Source organism: Mustela erminea, chromosome 14, assembly GCF_009829155.1.
Source record: "Mustela erminea isolate mMusErm1 chromosome 14, mMusErm1.Pri, whole genome shotgun sequence".
NCBI lineage: Eukaryota > Metazoa > Chordata > Mammalia > Carnivora > Mustelidae > Mustela > Mustela erminea.
The window spans coordinates 36026195-36045695 of record NC_045627.1 but is presented as its reverse complement, the minus strand read 5'-3'; the positions used below and the strand labels follow the sequence as shown (position 1 = coordinate 36045695).

Sequence of the window (19501 nt, the reverse complement as noted above, 5' to 3'; positions counted from 1 at the left end):
CACCATCCAGGGTAGGGCAAGGGAACAAATTCATGGCATTGAATGGCATGCGGGAGGGGGCCCACGGCTGTACAGAGGTGGGGGTGGGGGGAATGCCATGGTCAGGGTCACATGCATAAGGGGTGTGTCAGCTTGTTGCAGCTGACTCTCGGGGCATTGCAGACACAGTCCAGGTCCTCCATGTCCCTCTGCACCCACCCCAGCCCAGTGGCCACCTCCCGGCCCCTCCCCTGCATCACAGATTATCTGGACTTCCCCCAGGGCGGGGCGGGGGTTGAGGGGCCTGGGGATGAGGGCAGGAGGCCCAGGGCAGGGTCAGCACAGGGAATGCCCAGTGGCCCAACGAGGAAAGGTTCTCGCCCCCTCTTCGGTAAGCAGCTCTGACCATCCTCCCTAAACCAACTCAGTCACTGGGTACTTTCCAAACCTGCTGATGCCAAAAAGGCCTCTGTGAAAATCAGGCCTCCCATCTGGTAAGCTGAGTTGGGCCCCTACAGGGATGGGAGGCCCTGCTGGAGGCCCCTCCAAATGGGCAGGAGGAACAGATGGCCCCAGGCTCCGAGGGCAGCAGCTCCCCAGCCCCCTCAGGGACCTCTCTGGATCAGGCTTGCTCGTGTGCTCTCACATGTGTGTGCGCGTGTGTGCGTGTGTGTGCGCGCGTGTATATACCAGAGATGCGAGGAAACTTAGGTGGTCCTTGTGCCATGACGGGGCTGGGGAGGGATGAGAAACTCCAGTGAGACAAGCAAGCTGCCCAGCTCATGAATTTAACTGTGAAGTGCTCCGCTGTGCTCAGCTACATTCTGCAGGACTGTGGGGTGCAGTAGGGAATCCTCGTTCCTCTGTTCCTCCCCTACCCCGAGACCAAACTCCCAGTGCCATCTCTGCCTGCTCAAAACAAGCTCACAGCAGCAGGGCCAGCTCCAGCTAGTGCAGGAAAACCATCCCCCACAACACCCCCCTCCCGCCCACCCTCCTCCAGGGCTGGCAGAGCTTCAGGGTCCACATGGCCTGGGCTAAAACTAAACTCAGCAAAGGGTAAGCAAACATTAAAGGCCACAGGATTTTCAGAGTACACTGTTTAAACCACTGGAGGCAAGGTGCAAAGAACTGTCCTTTCTAGTTCTTTCTTCTAAATCTAATTCTAAAGCTCTCCAAAGCCTCTGGGCATAGCTTCCAGGAGAGGTGCTTAGTGTTTTTAGATGAATGAGGAATCAAGGGGGTGGGGCATGCAGGCCCCCCACTCCCCAGGCTGAGGAGCAGGGGGAGGAGGGCTCTGGGAGCCTCCCTCCTGGCCTCCAGAGATGGACCTTCTGTGGCTCTCACCCTGAAACCCAAGGCTACAGGGGTCCCCGCTGACACCAATACCAGCCCAGTTCTCACAATGTGAAGGGGGCTCCCCCGCTTGGCTGTGGCCCCAGCATCCTCTGATCAAGGCCAGGAAAGAGGCCACTCCTCACCCCTGCCTTGGCAGTGGAGGGAAGGTAGAGTCCAGAAGGTCTGGGTTGGGGGTACAGATGTACCAACCACAACCCAGCACCCTCTGGGTGTCCCACGCAGCTCTGCCTGACTAGGGACACATGGGCAGCAGCTGCCCTCTCCGACACTCCTGGAACACGCTGGAGTACTGGTAGGTCACGGGGAGACCCAGACAGTCATGAGGGTCACGTTGGTTCTCCTCGCACTAGTTGGGGTCGGGGCGCAGCACTGCTGATGCCCGGGCCCTTGGGGTTCCATGCCCAGCTCCCCAGGGCACAAAAGAGAAGCCACTTGAGTCTGACCATTAGGTCGTGCCCGACAGAGGAAACCCCAACTCCATCCCCAAGGTCAGGGATGGAGTTTTGTCTTTATACCCAGGCGTCTGTTGGTGTTTGGCTGCCAGGACAGCTATGGCCTGCTCCCTTCTTGACAACCAAGCGTGAGGCCATTGGCCTACTTTGTCCTCCATCTGGCACCACAAGTGGATTCTTGGATTTAATAGGTAGCCTGTGTGGCCAGACTTCTCAGAGTATGGCTCAGAGAAATGTTTCTTCTCTTGGCCAGGTGAAAATGGAATTGGGGGCTCACTTCCTCCTGGCAGCTGACCTGCATTGCTCCCTATCCTCTCTCCACCTCACACTGCCCCTTCCTGCTGCTGTCAACAGCCCACCCTTAGCAGTGGCCAGTCTTGTGTTTTACGTTACAGTTGGAAGAGACATTATTTTCCTTTATATGGTATTTCCCCCCATGATTATAAGAAAAAAAGGATTTGGGAATCTTCTTTTGGGAAGAAATGGGAAAAAATGTCAAGGAGAAAATAAAAATCATCCTACCCCTACCCCTCAAAGGAAATAAGAGTTAATATGCAAAGAATTCTATTTTCTTCCAGATTGCTCCTATTTTTTTTTAAGATTTTATTTATTTATTTGACAGACAGAGATCACAAGTAGGCAGAGAGGCAGGCAGAGCAAGAGGGGGAAGCAGGCTCCCCACTGAGCAGAGAGTCCAATGTGGGGCTCGATCCCAGAACCCTGAGATCATACCTGAGCTGAAGGCAGAGGCTTAACTGACTGAGCCACCCAGGTGCCTCTCCAGGACTATTTTTTAATGGCAAAGATCTGACTGCATTTGCAGTTTTGTATCTCGTTTTTCAGTTATTTTGAATTATGTATCATAAGCAGATGAGAATACGGCTCACCCTGAGCCTCCGAAGAGCTGAGAGCCCTGATGGTGGGGGTCCTTCCTGGGCTGCACACAGAGATCCTCTCCTGACAGGACCCCATGAGGGGACATGCCATCCAATCTTCAGGCTTTGGGGATAATGAGATAATGAGAAACTCTTGGCACTGACCTCGGCCCGTGGCGTCCTCAGCCATGAGGACTAGAGAGCTCAGGAAGAAGGAGTGGTGGGTGTCATGGCACCTACTGACCTACAGGGCACTGGAAGATGTCAAATCAGCCTGCGTTTGTGAGAGCATGCTGGAAACCAAAATGGCTGCTCATTTAGGGGATGGTTTACGAAAACAATCAATGCTGCTGACCACAACCTGGATCTGGGCTCCAGCTAGGAAAGCACTGATCCAAAACTTCTGGATCCATGCTGGAGTCCAGTGACTGCACAGAAACACATCCCCACGGACAAATGGAATAAACGCTTCTCTCCCCTCTGGCTGCAGAGACAGGAACCAACACCCCAATCTTCCAGCTCAGAGAGGATGGTCTGAAAGGCGGGAAAGGGGAAAAGGGAGGAGCAGGTAGTGACACCAGACTGGAAAGGTAACTAGGGGGCAAAGACAAAAGGGAAGTAAAAGAATGTTTTGAGACAAACGAAAATGGAAACACAACATTCCACACTTTGGGGATGCAGCAAAAGCAAGAGCAAAAGCAAAAAGCTTAGTTCTCAGAAGGAAGTGTGTAGCAGTGAACATCTACCTTGAGAAAAAAAAGGAAAGACCTTGAATGAAAAAATCTCACTTTTCACCTCAAGAAAACAGAAAGAAAAGAAAGAACGAAGCCCAAAGTTAGTAGAAGGAAGGTAATAACAAAGATCTGAACAGAAATAAGTGAAATAGAGACTATAAAGAAAATATCTGTAAAATTAAGGGATGATTTTTTAAAAGATAAATAAAATTGACAACCTTTAGCTAAACCAGGAAAAAAGAGACAATTCCAATATAAAAGCAGAGATGAAAGAGGAGATGTCACAACTGATACCACAGAAATATAAAGAATCATAAGAGACTACAATGAAAAATTACCCACCAAAAACTGGGTAACCGAAAAGAAATGGATAAATTCCTAGAGCACACAGCCTACCAAGACTGAGTCATGAAGAAACAGAAAATCTGAATGACCAATAACAAGTCAGGAACTAGTAAACTAGTAAAACTCTAGGGCCAGATGGCTTCACTGGTGAATTCTACCAAACATTTAAGGAATAATTGATACTAATCTTTCTCAAATTCTTCCAAGATATTGAAGAGGAGGAAACGCTTCCAAAGTCATTAGAAGGCCAGCATTCCTCTGATACCAAAGCCGAGTGAGGACACTATAGAAAGAAAGAAAATTATAGGCTAATATCTCTGATGAATATAGCTGTAAAAATCCTCAGCAAAATACTAGCAAACCAAATTCAATAGCACATCAAAAGGATCATTGCCATGATCAAGTGGGATTTATCCCTGGGATGCAAGGATGGTTCAACAGCGGCAAATCAGTCTATGTGATACACCACAATAAAAATGAAGGATAAAAATACGATCATTTCAATAGATGCAGAAAAAGCATTTGACAAAATTCGATATCCTTTTCTGACAAAAATGCTCAGCAAATTAAGTATAGAAAGAATGTACCTCAATGTAACAAAGGCCATTCATAAATCTGCAGCTGACCTACCCAACAGTGAACAAGTGAAAGCTTTTCCTTTAAGATCAGGAAGAGACAACTGTCCACTCTCACTACTTTTACTCAACATAGTCCTGGAAGTCCTAAGCCAGAGCAAGGAACTTAGGCAAGAAAAAGAATTAAAAGTCATCCAAATCAGAAAGGAAGTAAAATTTTCTATTTGCATATGACAGGATCTTCTTAAGCACTGCAGGGGCGCCTGGCTGGTTCAGTCAGTTGAACGTCCAATTCTTGATCTCAGCTCAGGTCTCGATCTCAGGGTTGTTAATTCAAGCCCCGTGTTGGGTACTGTGCTGGGTATGGACAGTACTTTTAAAAAAGAAGAAGAAGAAGAAGAGGAGGAGGAGGAGGAGGAGGAGATCTTAAAGATTCCAGCAAAAACCTATTAAAACCAATAAACAAATTCTGTAAAGTTGCAGAATACAAAAAATCACCATACAAAAATCAGTTGCATTTCTAAACACTAACAATGAACTATCCAAAAAATAAATTAACAAACCCATTGAAAATAGCATCAGAAAGAATAAATTATTTAGGGATAAATTTAATCAAAGAAGTGAAAGATCTGTATGCTGAAAATCATAAAACACTGATGAAAGAAGTTGAAGGCAACACAAATAAATGGAAAGTTATCCCTTGTTTATGGATTGGAAGAATTAATATTACTGAACTATTCATACTACCCACAGTGATCTACAGATTTAATGCAATACCTATCAAAATTCCAATAGCATTTTTTTCACAGACATAGAAAAAAATCTGAAAATTTGTATGGAACCACAATAGACCCCCAAAAGCTAAAGCAATCTTGAACACAAAAAGCAAAGCTGGAGGCAACATACTTTCTTATTTCAAACTATATTATAAAGCTATAGTTATCAATAGCATATGGTATTGGCCCAAAACATATAGATCAATAGAATATATAGACATATAGATCAATAGAACAGGACAGAGAGCCTAGAAATAAACGCAGTCATACCCACTAATTTTCTACAAAAATGCCAAGAATACACAATGGGAAAAGGATAGTCTCTTAAATGGTGCTAGGGAAACTGGATATTGACATGCATTAGAATAAACTGGACCGTTATCTTTTATCATACAAAAAAATAAACTCAAAATGGATAAAAGACTTAAAGACAAGACCTGGAACTATAAAACTCTTCCAAGAAAGCATAGGGGGGAAAAAATCCCAGACATTGGTCATGGCAATGATTTCTTGGATCTGACACCAAAAGCTCAGGCAACAAAGGCAAAAATAAACAAGTGGGACTACATTAAACTAAAGAGTCTCTGCACAGCAAAGGAGAGAAACAAAAAAATGAAAAGGCAACCTACAGAATGAGAGAAAATATTTGTAAACCATGTATCTTTTAAGAAGTTAATATCCAAAATGTATGAGGGAAAAAAATGTATAAGGAAACCTTACAACTGAGTGTCAAAAGACAACGACAAAAACAAATAATCTGATTTAAAATAGGGTGAGGAACTAAATAGATATTTTTCCCGATGAGTCAGAGATGGCCAACAGGTATATGAAAAGATGCTCAATATCATTCATCATCAGGGAAATGCCAATCAAACCACAATGAGATCTCACCTAATGCCAATTTGAATGGCTATTACCAAAAAGACAAGAGATAACAAATATTAGAGGGGAGAAAAAGAAAGCTTTGCATGCCGTTGGTGGGGCTATAAATTGGTACAACCGTTATGGGAAACACTATGAAGTTTCCTCCAAAATTTCAAAATGGAACTATATACCATATGACCCAGCAATCCCACTTGTGGGAATATATCCACATGGTATGAGGCAGCATTACTCACCATAGCCAAGGAATGGAAACAATTTGAGTGTCTATTGACAGATGAATGGATAAAGAAATGAAAAAATGTAAAACGTATTTATATATTTTTATTTTTATACTGTATTGTATATCTGTCCATTGCATACACACATGCTAGAATATTATTTAGGCATGAAAAGGGAAGGAAATCCTGCCATTTGTGACAACAGGGATCAACTGTGAGGCCATTACGCTGAGTGAAATAAGCCAGACAGAAAAGACAAATACCACAGGGTAACACTTGTAATGTGGAATCTTAAAAAAAAAAGTTGGGGGGGAGTCAAACCCATAAAGCCAGAGAGTAGAGTGGTGACTAGCAGGGGCTAAGGGTGGGAAACAGGGAGATGTTGGCCAAGGGTACAAAACTCTCAGTTATACAGTGAATAAGTTCTGTTGTACACAGAGTGGCTCTAGCTAATACTGTATAATACACTTGAAATTTGCTGAGGATAGATCTGGAACATTCTCACTAAAAGGAAAGTTCCCACGTGAGGTGATGGACATGTTATTTAACTTGATCGTGGAGATCATTTCACAATGTATATGTATACCGAATCATCAGCTTGTAAGTTTAAACATGCTGCAAGTTTACTTGTCAATCACACCTCAGTAAAGGAAAAGAGAACTGAAACCAAAGACTGAGCTGCCTCTGTCTTGCTGTGTGCCCTGGGAAGGGCTTCCTAACCACTCTGTGCCTCACTGACTCTATTGATATGATGGGACTCTCCCTACCTGTCTCCTGTAGTTCATAAAATGGGGAGAAGACCGCTGGACTCCAGGGGCGTAGACAGGCCTGTGTTTTAGGTGCTCCCCTGCTCCCCGCTCCCAGGCGGGGATGCAGCTGCACCCACGGGGAGTTTGGCAGGAGTCAAAGACCAGATCATTGGAGGTCTCTGTACACCCCTGTGTCTAGGATAGCAATGGCTGCCCTGGGCTCAGCCTCCAACAAGAGAGACAACGTGGCCACAGCATTCCAGCACCTGCTCAGCAGAATGCCCAAGGGTACCAGGAACCAAGCTGTCTGGATGGGGCGAGCTGGAGGCAGGGGAGCGGACAGACGGAACAGAACTTACACAAACTCACCGTGCTCCCCACGCCCCACCTCCAACACCAAAGCCAGGACGGAGGCAAAGGAATGAGATTATGAGAGAAATCACAGAGCCTTGGGTTGGAAGTCAACCCCACACAGCCACTAGGTTCTTGTGGGACCTTGGGCAAGTTTCTTCTCTCTCCAGGCTCCAGGACAGAGGAGTTGTAACAAGTATGTAACAAGAGTCTGCCAGGGGCCATAACCACACCCGGTCCTTCACAAGCATTCTCTCCTCAAATTCTCACACAAAGCCCTATGAGGGAGGAATCGTAATCCCCTGGGAACCTGAGGATCTGAGGGGCTAAATGACTTGCCCAAGGTCACACAGCCAGTATGAGGCACACACAGCCAGCAACAGAAGGAGTTGGAGACCATAAGTCCCAAGAACCTCACCTCGAAGGGTCCCTGATTCTGCCAACTCTTCCAGGACCAAGCCATCATCCCCTTCTCCCTGGACGACAGCCACAGCCTCCAGCTGGTCCCCCCACAGCCCCGCTGCCTCCCTACTGTCCATTCTCCACTCAGTAGCGAGTAAACTGTAAAGCAGATCACATCACTTTCTGGCAAAACTCTCCAAAGGCTTCCTACTACCTTTAGAAAAAATTCTGAGCCCCCAAAACCATGGCCTATGAGGACCTTCAAGATCTGCCCTGGTGACCCTTTCCGACTTTGCCTTCTGTCCCTCCCTATCACTCACCTGCTTCAGCCCAGTGGCCTGCACACTGGTCCACAGATCGGCCAAGCTCCTTTCTGTCTCAGTGACCCCCTGCTTGGACCTCCGTTACCCCTGTGCCTCACCTCATTCCCTCATCTGCCCCAGGCACGTACCTGTCACCTTTTCTGTGTTCCTGTTCTTTGGTTTACTTGTCCAGTGCCCATCTCCCCAGTGGAATGGACATTCCACAAGGAATTATCTGCCCTGCTCTAAGCACACCCCAGTTCATAGCCCAGGACACGCACATGGGTGTCCAGCATACACACGTGGCTGACACCCGCATCAGAGACCCACCTGGTTCCGGAAGATCAAGGCTACCACGCCACCGATGAGCTCAATTATGAGGCAAATCCCAAGGATGTACATGAACTGAAAAACAAAATTCAGAAATTCACTGAGAGGGGCAAGCAAAGGGCCATTTGCTCCAAGATCAAGTCCTTTTGCTCCTTCTTCCTGTGAGGACACAGGATGTGGACAGATAGTCCCCAGGAAAACCCATCTCTAGAGCCGGTCCACAGTCAGGAAGGGTGACTCAGCTGTCTGGGCCAGATGGCCGTGGAGGGTTGTCTCAGGCGTCCTCAGCAGACTCTGGGTGGAAAAACACCCCTTTGCCATCACCAGTACCGCCGTGAGGACAGCAGGTCCTCACTGCAGCTGCCCCAGATGCAGGCCTGGCCCGACGGGAAGGTGGGAGCGGCATCTCCAGCTCTGCCCGCAGAGCCCCTCAGAAGCCACTTCCCAGACCCCCTCAGAGTGGGTGACGCAATGTCTGAGGCTTGAGGGACACATACCCCCGCCCCCGGCCCCTTATCACAGGGCAGCTGTTGTCCAAACTGATGTCAGCAACTTCCGGCCTCAGGCAGCCCCAGTAGCTGCTTGCTCGGGCTCTGAGCAGCTTCCCACGTGAGGGACGACACTAAGGTCAAACAGACATGTGGTTGCAGAATGAACAGATCTGCCAACCCAGTCCCCCCCAGCTTTGGGGAGCCATTCCTCACTTCAGAGAAAGGCAGCTCGGTGGGGCTGACCCCAGGGCAAGGACTTGGCCCAAGCAGGGGTAACCCCATACCAGGGTTACCAGGAAGATCCTCTCAATCCAGAGTGGAGGGGTCTGAGGCTGCAGGTGACCCTTGCAAAGACAGCCTGAGGACAGGGAGGCGGCAAGAGAAAGAGAGAGTCCAGGGTCTAAGCCATGGCGCCAGCATGGGTTTGCTCATTGCGTGAGCCAGTGACTGACTCACCACCAACATTTTTGGGGTTTTCTAGCTCCCATTCCAGTGTGGTTTCTCCCACTTGCACTGGAGAGGCGGGAGCAACACAGTTTAAATAGGACAAGAGTATCCAGATCAGACTTGACCCGCCAAAGCGGCTGGTCTCTCTCGGGCCAACGTGAACAGGTAGGCTGATCCAGAAAACCCTCTAGAAAGTCTGGTTTGAGGCAAGGCCTGGAAAAAACGGGCTTCCCAGGGGCCCCGGGGCAGTCTCGCCAGCTCTCCAGGGAACTCCCGCCCCCGCCCACCGGTTGAGGGGCACCCGGGGCCCACTCACCGCTTGGAGAAGGCACAGGTTGTCACGGAGGGAAGCCAGCACGCCAATGAAGGAGACAATGAACATGATGACCCCCAGGAGGATGAGGATGATGGCTGGGGCCAGAAAGGCACTTTCAAGGGTTTTATATTTCTGCCTCTCCACCTCCGCATAGATGCCCACCGACAGGACTAGGGCTCCGATCAGCTGTAGCAAGAAAGCGGGGAGTGAGAAAGAAGAGGGACTGGCAGTCACTTGATTATCCTACAAAGAGCTCATGGGGGGCTCTGGTGCCCGCCATGGGGGGCTCACCCCAGATGACCATACACGAGGGAACCTGCTATGGGCTGAACTGTGCCCCCCGCAAAGTTCAGACGCTGCACTCCTCACCCCCCCCAAACCCAAGTACCTCAGAATGTGACTATATTTGGAGATAGAGCCTTTAAAGCGGTAATTAAGTTAAAATGAGCTCATATGGGTGGACCTTAATCCCGTAGGACTGGTGTCCTTATAAGAAGAAGAGATCAGGCCACAGACACACACGGAGGGGAGAGCATTTGAGGATCCGGAGAGAAGGAGGCCATTTGCACAACGAAGAGAGAGAAACGACCCTGTCAGACCTTGATCTTGGCCTTCTAGCCTCCAGAGCCGTGAGGAAATGAATTTCTGTGGTTGAAGCACACGGGCAGCCCGAGCAAGACCCTCTTTAGAGGACAGTACCCAGGAGCTTGGGGCCCCTGGGATGCCTGTGACACAGGCAGGTTCCTCCCCACCCCCCCACCCAGGGGACATTTCAGAGCTGCAGCATGCACCCCCCTAAATGTGGAATGTATTTACACGAGGACCCTCAGGAAGGCAGAGGACTGGTGAGGGAGGAATTTTGAGGGGATTTTGAAGTCAAATTCCTTGTCGATCAACTTTCCCAACAGTGGCAAGATGACTGAGTTGCACTGTGTCAGGAAAAACCAGGTCACAAAGCTCTTTGGAGGGCCCGTCTTGTCTCTCAACCTAAAAGTCTTGTACTAAATTTTCAGGGAATTTTATCAGCTGACACCACTCCTGAGCCTGAGATGAGTCTGGGGCTACACTGCTGCCCTGGGATCCCACTGTAGTGTCCCAGCTGGCCCCTTTGCCCATTCTCCACACAGAGTGACCAGGCAAACCCTTACAGAGCAGGCAGGTTCTCTGTGTGCTGAGAATGAAAGCCACAACCCTAAACACAGATGACACTCCCACAGGACCTATCTGAGCTCACCTCTCCCTGCCTTCCCTCCCTCACTCGGCTTTTGCAGCACTGGGCTCCTTATTGCTGGTGGAACACACTAAAGGCACCACCCCAGGGCCTTTGCTCAGGCTGCTCCCACTGCCTAGACTGCTCTTCCTCCTGACATCCACAGGGTTCACTCCCTCAGCTCCCTCTTGTCTTTGCTCAGTTGTCAGCTGCTTGGTGAGGCTTTCCCTGGGGCCATCTTATTTAAAAGTAGAAAATCCTTCCCCCTGAAACTGCTGATCCCATTCCCCACTTTATTTTTCTCTTCTGCCCTGACCAGTATTCAACAGGCTGCTTTTTTCTTCTGCTTTGTAATTGTTTGTCTTTCCCCATGAGACTCTAAGCTCCATGTCAGGAGGGATTTTCCAACTGTTCGGGGTATCTCCAGCATCAGGACAGTCTTGACATTTAGGAAGAATAGTCAGGGCTTACAACCCATGTGTACTGAGTGGATGTGAGCCAGATTTCCCAGTCAACCCCCTTGGGTCTGAGTCTGACGTTGTGTACCCCTTCTCCTGCCTGTCCAAGGATTCTGAGTTTCCCTGCCACACTTCCTGAGGGCAAGGACACATCACTAGATACGCTGGGCTTCCCCACCAAGAGATGGTGGTGTGGGACAATAACCAGAGCCGCAGCGAGGCTAGCTAAGGTCCGAGCAAAGGAAGTGAGGGGTAATACCGACAGGATGTTGGTGAGATATACTAGAGTCAACAGCCAGAACACCAAGGAGGCTGCCTCTCCAGTTCCTTAATGGCCTTAAATTGGCTCTAATGTGTCCTCCAAATATATGCCCTTGACTTCCTTCTGAAGAGCACTGAGACCATCCTGGGGAAAGGGAAGTGCCTGCTTTTTCCGAAGCTTTGACAAGTGGCCAGGATGCCAAAAGTCAAACAGAATGAGCTTACTTAGAAACACCGGATAACAGAGGATGGCCAGGAAGCTGTCCCCCCAGGGACAAGTTGACTATATCAGGAAAACCATGCAAGAAATGATGTCATCGAAAGTACCCACTTGAAAAAAAAAAAAAGTACCCACTTGGGTGAATGTTTAAATTTATAAGCCAGAACACACACACACACTCTCTCTCTCTCTCTCTCTCTCTCTCTCTCTCTCTCTCTCACATGAAACTTTCTATAGGAAAATGGTGAACCCAGAAAGTAAAGTCTACCTTTGACTGAGCTAGATTGATCAGAAGCTATCTGGTCAGTTCACACTCCAAAACTCAGAACAAGGTGAGATCATTGTACAAGGCCAGCCTAGAACAAGACTAAGCAGCTGAAAAACAGTCCCTTCTGGCCTTTCTGAATTACCGGACTTCTAAGGAATCGCTCGCTCAACCCTAACCCTGAACCAGATGCGGAGCCCAGAATCCCTCCACCCCAAAGCTGAAGATCATGGTTAAAAAGGACCGCACACAGACGGACAGATGGACAGATGGAAGTCTTGAGAGCGCAGGCAGGGACTGAATTAAATATGCAAGGACACAGCGTACATGCGGGCGACAGAGGAGGGGTTTATCCTCTGGGTGAAGTGTGATTCTTACGCTGTCACTAACCTAACGAGATTACATCATAAATTTTCAAAACGGATTCCATATACTTCTGAGAATTTTGTGTTTCCCGTTTTAAAGAAAAAAAAAAAAAGTCTTCTGGGCAGGAGAGCCCTTAGCCTCTGTCCCTTGCTCATGCCCGCCTAAGGCTATGCTTCTGGGCTAAGGTAGCCTGCTTTGGAAACCACCTCCAAAACACCAAAGCAGAATTGACCCCAGCCCTCTCCATAAAGGCATAAAGTGGCTCCTTCTATTTTTACAAGCTCCCTAGAGCCCCGGGACCCACTCCAGGATGGCCTTGCCCAAAGGAAACGATACTTCCTTTGGTGTGCTCTCCTTCCTGGTGCAAAGCATTGCATTTTCCTTGCTCGTCAGCCTTGCAACATTCCCAGACCACTAAAGCCACAGGAAATACTCCTGTGGCAAAAGCATCCCGACTCCCCCCGCACTGTGAAAACTGAACCATCACACACATGTTTCTCCTGGTCCAGCCCGACAAGCCCTGAGGGACACAGCACACACTGCTCTGGGCTCCTCCCTCAAGAGCTCAGGGGGCCATGAGCATGGGGAGAGGCAGCTATACCCCTCCCAGGAACTTCAACATTTCCAATGATATTTACATCTTCGATGACATCAGTTTATGTTTGCATTTGAGTATAAAATTAACTGTCAGGGTGAGCATTCAATCCCACCCAGAACTCTCTGCTAATTATAGCCTTTCCCCAAGGCTGCGGGAGACCACTCCAGTCCCAGCCAATAGCAAATGGCCCATTTGTCTTGCAACTTCAGCTAGACAGGGCTGGGAAGGAGGGGTGGGCGGGCACATGGCCATGCCCATCTGGGGCCAAGCAGGGGATGCCCCTGGCAGACCCCAGCCCAGGCCCAAAGCCCCAGGGTTTGCAAACCCTGTGGCATCTTCAACAAGCTGCTCAGGAGCCCTGTGGCCCAGCATAAACCAGCCTGAAGGATCCTGTGGAGCCCTCCAGCTAGGAAGCAGCCCTTCCTCCCCTACAGGGAAAGGCCCAGCTTCATAGGGATGCTGGAAGCAGGAGGCCCTGGGAGGCATTCCAGCACCTGTATCTCCTCCTCCCGGAAGCATCTGGCCACCGGTCTGCTGGCTCATCCCCAGCTGGGGCAAATCTCACAACATTTTCACCCTAAAAGGCACACACTAGTCACCGATTATGTTCCAGACCTGGAGGTCATAGGAGTCACAAGACTAGATAGGAGTAAGACTGGCATAAGATAGGGGTCAGAGAGGCTGGAAATGACCTCTACAGTCCGATGGATGGAATTCGGTAGGTCTTTGAACTGGGAATGGAGAAAAAAGTTGTATCTTTACTTTTGCTAGCCTCCAGCTGAAATGTTTCTGACACCAAAAATGTGAAGATTCCCTAGTCTGTGTGTCTCTGCAGTTCCTACCACAGAGAGGGCAGAAGGAGCTGGGGATTCAAAGAAAGGGGAGGGGAGACAGGGAATAGAAGGAAATCAGGGTGGGCTTCCTGGAGGAGTCAGTGTTTCCTGGAAGGTCCCAGGAACTGCTTCATTCTGGAACGAGTTCATGAGGCACTTGAGGCTCCAGAGTTCTCTGTCGGGCCCCCAGTAAAACACCTTCCTGAGTTTCTAGCTTTTAAAGAATGTAGGAACTCGCTAAACTCCAGGGCCCCAGAGAGACTAAATCAGATGGTGCTGGCAGGGCTCCTACATCCGGACCTCATATCCATCAGCCCTTCTGCCCCAGCCCCATCCTGCCTGTGCCTGGGCAGATGGCCACCCCTCCTTGGCATGCCCATACCAGCTTATCTCCTGCACAGAAGGAGAAGCAGAGATGAGACAAGAGATAGGAGCTGGCATTCTGGGCCTCCATTATCAGCTCAGTGTTCCTGGCCATGTCTCCTTTGGGGCTCATTTGTCACCTGTGAAATAATAAAGCCTGCTGCCATTTACTGAGAGATGATGTCGCACAGGAGCCCGCGAATGCTAGACCCGAATCACCCTCCTTAACCTTCGCACCCCTCCCACACCCAAGAAAGGACTGGTCTCATGTTCCAGCCCAGGCGCTCATCTAAACCAAGGGACGCAGAGTGTAGGAGAGGCAGAGTCAGGATTCTCCACCAAAAGCCTGTCTGCCTGACCCGCCGCTAAGGCCTCCAGACAGGGCTTTCGAGAAGACCTGGAGAGAAGGGGTCCAAAATGTCCTGGCAAAATACAAAGTAATCACGAGCAGAGCAGTGCTGCCCGGGCAGGTGCTGCGATGACGCTGACTCCCGTCTGCACCTGCCACGTGCGGCAAGCCAGCTCTTGAAATGTGACTTGTGTGCCCAAGGACCTGCGTTTTTTTAAAAGGCTTTTTGTTTACTTATTTGACAGAGAGAGACACATCGAGAGAGGGCACACAAGCAGGGGGAGTGGGAGAGGGAGAAGCAGGCTTCCCGCTGAGCAGAGAGCCCAGTGCAGAGCCAGGGCCCTGGGATCGTGATCTGAGCCCAAGGTGGACACTTGATGACTGAGCCACCAAGGCACCCCAAGAACGACATTTTTAATTTCATTTCACTGTGATTAATTTAAACATGGCCACAGGTAGCTAGGGGGCCACTGTGTGGGACAGCACAGCGCTAGATGTCCCCCATTGGATGCTGTCCCTCGCCGCTCTCCACAATGCTCCTTTCTGAAGTCACAGTGACCACCCTTATTTAGAAACCATGGCCCCTAATCATCCAGTCACTAGCTGGAGAGGGTTCAATTCATCTTCACTGACCTCATTTGGCAGAAAAGAGTCTCTTCTCCCATTTGGCCCAAGAAAGCTCATTTCATGTTGTCCCACTCCTCTTGCGCCCAAGGAAAACAGGTCCGGCCTGATGCAGAAGGCCCTGGCAGTGCTCCCAACCCAGACTGATAGAGGGTCTGCTCTGTCTCCTCCAGACCCACTTCTAGGGCCACAGGGCAGTTCCAAGCTCTCTGGTCCTGGAACCCAGCCCCCCTACCCTGGTCCCAGCCACTGCCACGGGCAGCCCATGCTTGCCGAATGGGCTCCTCCCAACTTCAAGTCAAAGCCAGCCCCTTGGGAAAGCAGCAGCTGCTGTCACCTGCTGCCAGCAAAGGAGCCAGTCTCTGGCCTTTGTCACCGGTAATTTGCTGTCAACTCTGCCCTGACCCTGGACAGGACTCCCTTCTTTTAACAAAATATGGACATCAGGTGCAAAGAACCTGGTTAATTGCATTCCTTGGTCCATGACACTCTGTGACACAGTCCACTTTCGCTTATAATGTCATAAGCACCATTGACTACCCAGTTCTGTCCCCGCTGATCTGGCGTGACCCCACTGTCACACACTAAGTTCCCACATATGCTTAGGTCTGTTTGTGGCTCCTTACTCCTCCCTCGATCAGTCCAGCAATCCCCAAACAAACCTTCCCACCCTGAAGTACAGCTTCAAAACACGTCTGGGCATCTGAAGGCCACGTCCCTTCCTGTCTTCTTTGGAAGTGGCTACATATCCTTGAACCTTGAGTCTCGCGATACATTTTAGAGTCACCTAATCAAATTCCAAGAAAAAACCTGCTGAGTTCGACCGGGTCACACTGTGGGGAGGACCGGCATCCCTATCAGAGCCTCCTGCCCGTGAGCAAGCCTTATTCCTTCTTTGCGTCTTCTTTATTATGACTTCTCTATGAACGGTGCTCTCCGTCTCCTTCGAGCTTTTTGAGCAGAAATGGGGAAAGGCCTCGGGAAGGCCGGAGGGTCCCCCAGCTAGGTCCAGGGGTGGCAAATGTGGCCTCTGGAAAACAAACCTCTAGGAAACAAGGTGGATACACCAGTCTGTTTTTCTTCCCCTCCTGTTGCTAACAGAGAAGCTTGATTTCAAAGACTCCTAAACGCACACAGCACTTTCCAGGCTATGCAAGAGCTGAGCTGGGAGGCCCAGCAGTCTCAGGCAGGGCAGAGAATGGAATTTCTAATCAAGAACTCCCCACACGTACCAAGCACTGTGGGTAAGAGCTGACCCAGCTGGGACTCTCCTGAGGAAGTTTGGGGGCAGACAGGTGGGAAGTGGTAAAACAGATAACCGATAAGGATATTCTGAGACAAGAGGCAGAATTACTTCCTCCTGGGACAGCAGAGCATGCCCCCACTAGAGCCAAGCCTAGAAGGCTGCAAGGGAGTTTGACTTCCCACCACTGGGCCCTCCACGAGTGTAGGGACCACTGGCCCAGAGAACCTGCTGGAGGAGTGAATCTGAGACAGGCTCTTGCTTCAGAGGTCCATAAGCCCAGAGGAGAAACTCTGGTGATGGCCTTCTAGAACTGAGCGTTCCAAGGCCTACGGATCAGTGACTTGTGGTTCGTCTGAAAACAGGGAAAGAGCCAAGGGGAAGAGGAGAGTCAAGAGCAGCCACAGCACACCCCTCTCCCTGGTTTTCTTTCGCCTCCTTCTCCAGACCTCTCACTCCCCGACCCCTTCACTATGTCAGAACCAAGAGAGCCAGAAGCCGCCCCCCAGGGCTGTGTTCCCAGGGCATCTGAGTGATTATCTTCCCAGATCTCCTCCAGGGGCGGGCTCATTAACAGAGGCCCATCAGCACAAGAAGCCTGGAATGCTTCCTGGGTGGGTGGGCCTGGCACTGGGGACAGGAAGTCCCCCAGCTCTGGCCAGGGCAGGCAGTGTCCTGGGCCTATGGATGGAGCTCTCGCTGAGACACGAGGAATGGGGTATGGAGACTGGGATCTGGGCTTGGGGCTCCTCAGGAGGAAGAGCTCTGGGTCTGCGGGTGCTTCCTGCTCGGGTGCCCACTCGGGAGCATACCTTGGGTCAAACCACCACTGGTTACCCTCCGCCTCTGGCCCAAGAGTGCCTTCCCCTGCAGCACACAGTGTCCAGGGACCCCTGTCACTCTCCCACTCGGGGCTGTGGGCTGCTGGCAGGAGTGGAGAAGGTGGCCGGTCATCCCCACCTCTCGGGCCTTTTAAAAGGAGACACGGGCTCACAAGGGTGACAAGGGGGCTTTGTCCTAGACATCGGCCTCCAGTTCAGGTCCTAGGAGTCTTTCAGAACATACATATGCTCACGAGGTACTGAGCCAGGCAACCCCGATTCTTCCACTGGCCTGGGGTTTTTCCCAGAAACAACCCAAAGTGAAGCCAAGAGGAACTTCAGGGACAGGGCTGGGGGTAGGTGGAGGCCTCCTGTGGTCTCACATCCCCCTGACCCTCTGGTCTGCTGAAAGGAGCACCTGTAAAGGAGGCCACTGCCGAGGCACTGGGTGGCTCAGCGGGTTATGCATCTGCCTTCAGCTCAGTCATGATCCTGGGGTCCTGGGATCAAGCCTTTCATCGGGCTCTCTGCTTAGTGGGGAGACCATTTCTCTCCTGCCCCTGTTGCTCCCCTTTCTTGTGTTCTCTCTCTCTCTCTCTCTCTCAAATAAATAAAATGTTTTTTTCTAAGATTTTTTATTTATGTATTTGGCAGACAGAGATCACAAGTAGGCAGAGAGGCAGACAGAGAGGAAGGGAAACAGGCTCTCTGCGGAGCAGAGAGCCGAATGCGGGGCTCAATCCCAGGACCCTGAGACCATGACCTGAGCCGAAGGCAGAGGCTTTAACCCACTGAGCCACCCAGGCGCCCCTCAAATAAATAAAATCTTAAAAAAAAAAAAAAAAAAAAGAAAGAAAGGAAAAAGGGAGGCAGCTGCCCGAACAGGAGTGGGTGGGGCGGGGAAGGGCAGTGGGGAGGGGAAGGAAGGACGAAGGACGGTCCCACATGGGTGCAGAGAGCGCTGAGGCCCCGTGGCCCCCTCTTTCCAAGGGTCACCCCGCTGAGTTGGCCACATGCAAATAAAGGGCTGTCTCTACACTCAAGTATTTCATGTTTCTTATTTTTAATGTTAGACGCAGTTTTTTATCTAAGAAAAAAATGAATCAAATTGCTTTTTATATATATGTGGCCCTTGCTTCATCTTTTCCCCCTTTGCTCCTGAACTGGAGGTGGAAGCGAGAGCGTGCAGTCAGACCTCAAGCGTCAGTGCCTGGCATGTGTGGAGCCTTACAGAATGCAAACTGCCTCAACTCCTAGAGCTCGGGACTCAAAGAGCTCAAAGGACAAAGGGGAAAAGGAGTAGTACCATACATTGGAAGGAGCCCTGGGGGTGATCCTAGTCTGTCACTAGCTCCCATGTGACCTTGGGCAAGCCCCTTTCACTCTCAGTCCTCAGTTTCCCCACTCCAAAAGGGTGGGGATTGGCTACAAGCCCTGAAATCCCTTCACTGTTCCAGAAGTACATGGAAATTCCTAGGAGGACAGCCCCACCTAGAATCCAGGCCACCAGCAGAAGGAGGGTGGCCCGAACACCCCTTTCCTGGGATCCCCCTATTTTCCTACCTGGTGCAGAATGTCACGCTTCAGCATGATAAAAAGCCCTACAGGGGACAGAGGTGCCCTTCCCACCCCAGCCTCCACCAAGGCGCACCCTCCCCACCAAGCACCGTCTCCTACAGCAACAGTGGGCAGGACACCAACTGTTTTTTCTGGAAATAGTAAAGGAGTAAGGGGCTGATACCCAAAACTCAGCTCAAAGCCCTCCTCCCTTGGGAAGCCTTTCTAGATCACCCCAGCTTCAGGGATCTCTCTCCACTTCTGATCACCTATGAAATCAACAATGGGAAGCCCACACCAGTACTGTTATTCACGGTATTAATTACGCCCATTGAACAAATAATGCCAGGTGTTTATTACCAACTGCCTGCAGGGCATGGTGGCAGGACCCAGAAACACACACCCCATCTTTGCCTTTGACAACTTCAAAGTCTACAGATGTCTTAGTTCCACAAGTTCACGGGACATTTGGTGGCTTAGCTCCCAGACCACACTCTCCCCACAGAAACCATACGAAAAGTTCTCGGGGCCCAGGCTGGACCACAGTAACCTGTTGAACCGCAGTGTCCCTGAAGCAGGATGCCATCCAGAAGTTTATGGTGTCTGAGAAATGTTATTCCTCCTTACTGTAAAGATACAGTACTGTTCTAACACTGACATCTTCGAATAGAGGCCAGAAACCACGTCCCCCTTTAAAAGCACTCTGCTCCAAGTACAATTCAGCAAAAGGGGAGTGTCTCTTCTGAA

General features: G+C 50.2%; 1 protein-coding gene across 1 annotated transcript in view; it reads right to left on the bottom strand.

The window, feature by feature from the left end:
• Positions 1–19501, bottom strand: part of TSPAN15 (tetraspanin 15) — a 49176-nt gene that overhangs the window by 11422 nt on the left and 18253 nt on the right. Inside the window, exons 2-3 of the mRNA XM_032312264.1 lie at positions 9587–9772; positions 8333–8407 (exon numbers count right to left, since the gene is read on the bottom strand). Coding sequence (XP_032168155.1) covers positions 8333–8407; positions 9587–9772 — 261 coding nt within the window. The remainder of the gene's footprint in view (positions 1–8332; positions 8408–9586; positions 9773–19501) is intronic.